The sequence below is a fragment of the Achroia grisella genome, unplaced genomic scaffold (genome assembly GCF_030625045.1).
Source record: "Achroia grisella isolate CSIRO2021 unplaced genomic scaffold, CSIRO_AGI_Agris_v1 utg149, whole genome shotgun sequence".
Taxonomy (NCBI): Eukaryota; Metazoa; Arthropoda; class Insecta; order Lepidoptera; family Pyralidae; genus Achroia; species Achroia grisella.
In genome coordinates this window covers 4047448-4056228 of record NW_026712644.1, presented here as the reverse complement: position 1 = coordinate 4056228, position 8781 = coordinate 4047448, and the positions used below count along the sequence as shown (strand labels likewise).

Here is an 8781-nt window from a genome sequence, read left to right as displayed (position 1 = left end):
ATAATTAAATTATTACTAATTAAACTGTTGCTATGCAGATCTACGCTACTTTCTACAACATTCGTATTACTTAATTCTACATTACTTACACTACTTCGCTCATTATCACATTTCAAATCATCACCAACACTATCTAATTGATCATTATTTACAATTAATACATCTACATCATTCATATCATTCTCCTTATCATTTCTATCATCATCATCGCTTCTATCACGTTTATCATCATACGTATCAGATCTTTCACATTGCCCGTCATCTTTATCGCCTAAACCAGTAACCTCGTCCTGCACCGTGGTATAATCACTTAGAGTATGGCCCGCCTAGGCGAACAGCGCCATTGGTTCTGCGTTTAGTATCTCGCACACAAACTGATCTTGCTCCAATGGTTTCTTCACCCAACGCCCGAGTTTCGCTTTCTCGAATGCTTGGATCAGTCTGTCTTTTGCTGCCTGTGGAGTGAAAATTATTATTTTAAGAGAGCATTACTTTCGTAGACATCTTCGTTGGTCTAGATGTTTAGCACACCGTTTTACTTCCGATGGTCACGGGTTCGATGTGTCGCACGGTACAAATATTTGTATTCATAAGTATGCTAGTGTATCAGTCCACTAGTGCAAGTAGTATAACAAAAGATCAGCTTAGATTGGGACTAGATGGCGATGCATGTAGATGGAGTGTGATGTCCTAGGTAAACATAATTGTTACAATATATTATTTTAAACATAAATATCTAGAACAATTGTTATCACTTCTGGATTTTCTAATGTAGAGGGGCAAAAGATGGCGGCCTATGAACGGTGACTCGGACAAAAAGGGCATTACACGAGCAGCTTGCGAACGGAATAGACGTGTTTTTTTTTTCATACATACATCAATCCCGGTTATGATTATCAGAAGCACCAACAGCGCACGTCCACGCAGACAGCAATAGGTACACAATTTATATATATTAAACTAGGTGTTCCCGCTACTTCTTCCGCGTGAAATTTAACTTTATTTTTCTAAAATAAAAGTATCCTAAGTTACGCCTTATTACATCAGCTATCTGCTAAAAAAAGTCCCGTCAAAATCGGTCGAGCCATCAGAGATTAGCCGGAATAAACAGATAGACAGACCAAAAAATGTTATTTTGGCGTATGTACCGTATTTATATTCATATGCATGTAGTAAAAACGGTTATTTCAATATTACAAACAGACACTACAATTTTATTTATATGTATAGATTAATTCCACTGAAAATCAGCGTTTGGGCATTACAGCCCAGACACAAAGCTGAGTGGAAACGAATTTGGTCGCAGCTGTATTTTTAAAATAATTAGTTACAATTTTTGTAATATGTTGTATTGTTTTGTATGCGCCAAATAAATATATTTTTCTTTCTTTCTTTCTTTGTTTCTTCTTTCTTTTTTCTTTCTTTCTTTCTTTCTTTCTTTATATGAACTTCCAGGCTTATCCAGCTTATTCCTGCTTATTAACTTAGGCATCTTACCTTACCTTCAACGTTTTCTTTACATCTGTAATATTACTTAACATTTTTCTTTTACCTACAAACTACTCGTTGCTGTCATTTTATTGGAACGGACGAGTTGTGGTTCCTAACTTTTATTCTAACACAATATATTTAAAAAGAAACATTGCGTGTATAATGTTCCTATGATTTTTTTTATTGGGTTGTTTGGATTATTGTCAGGTGTTTGGACTTATTGTTCTCGCCCTTTTTCAGAGTTCGCTACTAGACTCGTCAGGGACAAGAATTGAAGGATTCTTAGTAGCGATGGTGTTTATCTCCTCAGGATAGAGTATAAACTTTCCAAAGGAGATATTTCGTTTATACATGAGTGGGCTAATCACATAGGATGTGTAGTGGCGTTTCCTCTTCAATTTTGCAAAATCTGCAGAATTTTGTTGTGCACAGGCCTAGGTTTGCAACGTGTTTGTTCAATTTGCAGTGTTCTGTGAGGGCCCTAGACATCATGCCAATGCTGAAGGATACTTTTTATATAATAAAATATATATACAGTGCAACCTTAATATAACGTACCTCAATATAACGACTTCCTCGATTTAACAAATTCTTCGTAATCCCCTTGAATTGTCCATAAGAGTCAATATAAAATATACCTTTACATTGCGAACATTCTTTGCGAACAACCTCTTTATAACGAATTTTCAACTATCAAGAAAAAGTATTCATACCTCTAATTAACGAATTTTGTCAACCCAAAACATTTATAAGTTCCCACCAATAATATAACTCTTAATCTTATCTTTATCTTTAATCTTATAATGTGATTTATGTCTCGACATGTTTCGACACGCTTTTGTTCGTAAAGTAATTTTTTATTTTGATGTTTGATGGAAAGTAATGTAAACACTTCTGCTCGTCACTATTGTTAAAGATTTAAGTTAAAATGGCTCAGAAACGTAAAAGGTGTTCCTTATCGGTCGCAGAAAAGCGAAACATCATTAATTATGTTGACCAAAATCCTATGACGAAAAAATTAGACATAGCTAATAAGTTCGGGATTCCTAAAACTATTCTTTTACCTCTTTATAACGAATTTTAGGACAACCTAACCTCAACATAACAAACCTCAGTTCAACGAATTACTTGATATTACGAATATTTTCTTGCTCACCTCCGATTTCTTGTATCGAGGTTGCACTGTATAACTTATTCCGTCCTGTATATAATAAAATTTATTCCGTCATCTTCGCCCCCCCCCCCCCTCCCCCCTCTGTAAATGTATACTCGCCTGGTAGGAGGGGCACATTTGTTTAGCCTCATTGTACAATAAGCTGTCGAGATGCTCCGGCAGGGCGTCCACTAGCACGCCGTCCTCCTGTAAATTTGTTATTTATATGTTTCAGTTAATTTTTTTTCTTGATGATTATTTATATGGAATGATACACCCGCCTGCGCTAACGGTTTACACTGGCGGGGCACCAGTGGAGGATGACAAGATGAGCATGAGGTCAGTTCAGTTAGTCCATCGTGGTAAATTCACCAAGAATTTATCACGATGTTTTCTAGAAGGAATTTTAACTTAGCCTACTTAATATGTGTTGCCATCTTGTTCCTTTGGACTTTATTCGACCAGCAGAACCTGCCCCCAGGTAGTGACCTGCAATGGCCCACTTAGAAATCGCTTAACAGACTGCGCACCCAGATGGACTGCTGCAAATACAAATTGGTAAAATAGGGTGTCGCATCAAGAGAGGCTTGTGACTGCGAAGCGCCATCCCAGATTACGGTCCATCTATTGACCTGTTCTTTGTGCCCAACATCCTGCACAAAGGAAGATCTAAAAACGCGACAGAATGCGCAAAAGTCATCGCAACATTCTTGGAAAAATAGTTGCCATTGACACCAAAGAAGAATATGTTTTTGTTCTCTTACCTGTTGCAGTAACGGTAGTCTGGTAGCCAGGTACAGCCAGCGGGCAAACATGCTTTGCTTGCACAGAAGAGACGGCTGGCCGCTCTCCAGCTTGCCGGTTGTAGCATTCACCACTTCTGGAAACTGGGAACACCATGGACGAATAATAATCATCTATACAAACATGTAGTTATAAAATAACAGATTTTCATTTAATGAATTTTTGTTTGTCTGTCTGTTTGCTCTTGCTAATCTCTGAAACGGTTGGGTCGATTTTGATGGACTTTCTCTCACAGAATGTTTGCAAAAAAGTAAAGTTTGATATAGTGTGGTACAGTACAAATACCAGGAGAGCATGAAGTTACAGATGTATTTCATGGAAACTAGGCAGTGATATAGTGGCACATAGTAATATAGTAAAAGTACCAGGAGAACATAAAGTTACAAATAAAAGGGAAACTCAATTGAGTTTCTTGCCAGTTCTTCTCAATTGAAACTGCATACTGAATTGGACTGTAGGAAAAAATATAACACAAAAAAATTGATTTTCATAAGCAGTTAAAATGAATAAATGGTTTCCGAATATATTTTTTCTGGATTTCATTTAATGTTAGATATAGACACCTATATAAATAAACAACATAAATTCAAATTCAAATTCAAAAATCATTTATTCATGTAGGACATTTTAGCCGCTTATGAACGTCAAATTTTTACATTATAATTTTATTTTTTCCCTACCGTCCAGTTCGGTATATAGATACAATTGAGAAGAACTGGCAAGAAACTCAATTGAATTACTTTTTTTTTAAAGCCAGTTTATTTACAATGTATTTTATATAGGTGTCTAACATTAAATGAAAATTCAGTACATGAACAACTATTGCCATGCACACTCGTCATTCAAGTAATCGTTTAGTGAGTAATAGGCCTTGCTCAGTAAATATGATTTAACACATGTTTTGAATTTATTTAAGGGTAATTATCCTTTGGTATCTTATTGTAAATTTTTATACCTATTCCCATAAAAGACCTATTAACTTTTTCTAAACGATACTTGGGGACAGCAAGTTTGTCTTTAAATCTTGACTTATTTCCAAAAAACAGCAATATTCATAATATTATTATGAATATTGCTGTTTTTTGTAAAAAAAAACTTGTAGCGAACTCCTTGATAAGATTTTATACTACTTTTAAATTTTGTAATAATATTCTTTGACATATACTTTCTATTATATATCGCTGTCATACTAGTCGCATTTTATTTTATCTCCGTATTTTCTTCATTAAAACCCTCAGCACCTCTCACTCCTCAGACACATTTGATACCTCAGCTTCTAAACTAATTTAAAAAATATATGAAATTCAATTGAGTTTCTTATAAAAATCTAGTTCACCTCAATTGGCTCTATACACTATACTGGACGGTAGGAAAAAAATTATAATAAGAAATACTTGACGTTCATAAGCGGCTAAAATGTCGTAAAAATAATGATTTTTGAATTTGTATTTGGATATGGTAGGAAGCACTTACGGGTGTGGTGACGCACCAGCAGACGCTGAAGGAAGGCGCCCTGGCCGGGGTCCTCGCCTCGGTGCTGGCCGCCCGCGCTAGCAGCGGCGGCTGCAGTTTGAAAGGAGGCGGCAAAGACGTGATAAAAGTTTCTATACGCCCGCACAGCGCTCTAGAATAGAATAGAATAGAATAGAATAGAATAGAATAGAAAATCATTTATTCAAATAAACTTACATTGCAGCACTTTTGAATAGTCATCACATTTTTTTTAATCTACCGCTCATTCGGAAAGCTGTCTCATCACAAGAAGAACGAGCAAGAAACTTGTGTGTTGCTCTTTTAAATAATTTTATTCTTACTTACAATTTAAGTTTAAGTGTGTGAATACAAACTACCAATTAGCACTAATTCAATTAAATACTCAAATAGAAAAAATATTGAATACACTACAACTGGTTAGACAATTAATAAGAGGAAATCGTGATTAGAGCAGACCAGTCCCTACAAGCACTTTCAACTACAAGCTCTGAAAGTGAAGTCAAAATCATCTTTCTTAAAGACTACCAAAGCCATCTTTCCCCTATTAGAGGCCGTGGGCATTTTATTTATTTATTTATTTATATACACACTACAGACAGACAGACAGACCAAGGTTTATAACCAGTGCGTCCTACCCGTTATGACATACGGTGCCGAAACGTGGACACTGACGATACGACTGGTCCACCAACTCAAAGTCTCTCAACGAGCTATGGAAAGAGCTATGCTTGGAGTTTCTCTGAGGGACCAAATCCGTAACGAAGTAATTCGCCAGAGAACTAGGGTCACCGACATAGCTCTTCGTATTTGCAAGTTGAAGTGGCAGTGGGCTGGTCTTATCTGTCGTAGAACCGATACTCGCTGGAGTAGGCGTGTTCTAGAGTGGAGACCGCGAATTGGCAAACGTAGTGTACGTGCTGGAAGGTGTACCGTATTTATATTCATATGCATATAGTAAACAACTGTTATTTCAATATAACAAACAGACACTCCAATTTTATTTATATGTATACATGTATATATTGTTTCTATGTGTGAAAACCTGTTTTTTTAACTTGATTTAACTTTATTTATCACTACGTTTGTAAATAGCTTTAGTTTTTTGAAAATAAATAAATATATGTCTATACAATATACGTAATATCTATCACATACATCGGGAAAATCCACGCGTACGAAGCCGGGCCGCGTCACTAGTCTCAAGTAATTCACTATTAAAAACGAGTCGTTACGAAACAGCGTCATTTCCAAACCTGTTATAAACCAGCCACTTCAATACTTACGTTATATAGCAAATTTATATGACACCTACTTGATAGATACATACACACGGCCTCTGTGGTTTAGCGATTTAGTACGCCGCTTTCATTCCTATCGCCACGGGTTCGATTATTCGCACGGTAAACATTTGTATACAGGAGTGTTGGGTATGATACTAGAGGCTGTGTTTATAATAATAATAATAATAATCGATCGGCTCACGAGGTGACCGAAATGTGGGGTGTGATGCCCACCGAAATCATTCCAATCGTTATATCGGTGAACGGTCTTATCCCAACCAGTCTGGAGCAACATCTCAGACGGTTGGGATTCCGAGGCGGCTCACTCCCGGGAAAGATGCAGAAAGCGGTGCTCTTAGATTCTGCCCGCATTGTACGCCGGTTTCTCTCCCTGGGGCCCTGAACCCCGGCCGACTGTGCTTCTGCCGGGGGTAAGTTGCCATCTCCTCTCTTTAAGAGGGGAGATGAGATTTTTTTTTGGAAGTTAGGAATAATAATAATAATTAATTAATCTCCTCTCTCCTTAGATGAGATTTTTTTTTGGAAGTTAGGAATAATAATAGAAACAAATAATTACAAAAAATAAATAAAGAAAAGAAGCGAACAAAAGGCGGCCTTATCGCTTAAAGCAATCTCTTACAGACAACCAGGGAGATAGAAGCATTGGGTAAGGGAAAGATAGGTGGCGCAGATATATATGAATGATAGATATTATATGAATACTAAATACATATATAAAGAAATTCTTTATAATAATATAATTAAAAATTTCAACAATTTCAACAAGCAAGGAGTGTCAAAGGGAGCTGTCAATAGAAATAACATAAAAATGGATCGTGCAAAAACAAGTGTGCGTGAATAAGGTCATAAAATATATTATAAAAAGACAGTAATAGTTGAATAACAATTGTAATAAACTTTAAATGTCGTTTCTTTGTTTACAGGTGAGTTATGTGTGATTCATTATTTCAGTGTTAAATAATTGTAGTGTTTTAAAATTAAATAAAGCATTTCTTTGTTTACAGAGAAACAAATTTTAGTTTATTTTATAAAGAAACCCTGAAAATATCATTATACATAGTTAATTTTAAACTTTCGTGTTTAATATACATTATTTAAATTATTAACCGGGTCTTAACACGAATAATTTTATGGCAAATAAAGGTATTGTAACGTCGAGAGAGGTAAATACCTTTATTTGCCATTAAGACCCGGTTAATAATTTAAATAATGTATATCATTATACATATACTATAAAGCGGCTGAAAAATCCAAAATATGTAACTACAGGGGGGTCTAGGCTCCGAATATGAATTTGTTCCATTCGGTGTCGAGACCCTTGGTCCGTGGGGTCCTAGCGCTATAAGACATTTCAAAGAAATAACGAAAAGGTTAGTCGACATCACAGAAGACCGAAGAGCTGGCAGCTACCTCGGACAAAGAATTAGTCTAGCTATTCAAAGAGGGAACGCTGCCAGTATCTTCGGAACGTTGCCTAAAGGGACCCCTTTTAATAATATATTCAGTAATATAGTCATCAAATTATATTTTTTATGATTTTAATTTTAGGTTCTTAGTTGTACAATTAGGTTATGTAAATACTAGTAATAAATATATTTGTGTATGTATAAATCCTGTTATTATATATATATATATATATATATATATATCTAAGTATATATAACTCAAAGGTGACTGACATAGTGATTTATCAACGCACAGCCCAAACCACTGGACGGATCGGGCTGAAATATGGCATGCAGGTAGATGTTATGACGTAGGTATCCACTAAGAAAGGATTTTGATTAATTCTACCCCCAAGGGGATAAAATAGGGGATGAAAGTTTTTTTTTTATACTACTATGGTGGCAATCAGGCATACGGCCCATCTGATGGTAAATGGTTACCGTAGCCTATGGACGCCTGAAACACCAGGGGTATCACTTGCGCGTTGCCGACCCTTAAGAAACCTTAATATACCCTTCTTGAAAAACCCCCATGCTGTAGTCTCGTGGGAAAACCTCGGCAGGAAGTTCATTCCACAATCTAAGTGTACGCGGGAGGAAACTCCTCTGAAACCGCACTGTTCGGGACCAGTTAAGTTTGTATGAAACTTGATCAATTTTAAACCGATCGGGCTGAGTCTTTGCATTCATAAAGCTACTATGACGTAGGCATCCCCTAAGAAAGGATTTTGATAAATTCCACCCCTAAGGGGATACAATATGTGTGTGTATATAACACACACGTATAAATGTAATAAAATATTATACATTGCTCTAGTTATTTCACCATCAATAAATATATTTATTGAGTACATTCTGATAAATATGTACAACATATATCGCGATGTTCGTGATATATGTTCATGCATAACAATAATATATGCTAATGTTATAGTTACTTAACTAGCACTAATTCACAATATAAAATACTCAATCTATACATCGATATATATATAAATAAAATTGGAGTGTCTGTTTGTAATATTGAAATAACCTTTTTTTACAATTTTTGTCTGTCTGTCTGGCTGTTTGTTCCGTGGCAGGTAGCAGATGT

The 8781-nt window shown here is 35.8% G+C and overlaps 1 protein-coding gene across 1 annotated transcript in view; it reads right to left on the bottom strand.

Moving 5' to 3' along the window:
* Positions 1-326: 326 nt before the first annotated feature.
* Positions 327-8781, bottom strand: part of LOC131840660 (double-stranded RNA-specific editase Adar) — a 74720-nt gene continuing 66265 nt past the window's right edge. Inside the window, exons 17-20 of the mRNA XM_059188836.1 lie at positions 4922-5072; positions 3409-3531; positions 2761-2851; positions 327-451 (exon numbers count right to left, since the gene is read on the bottom strand). Coding sequence (XP_059044819.1) covers positions 327-451; positions 2761-2851; positions 3409-3531; positions 4922-5072 — 490 coding nt within the window. The remainder of the gene's footprint in view (positions 452-2760; positions 2852-3408; positions 3532-4921; positions 5073-8781) is intronic.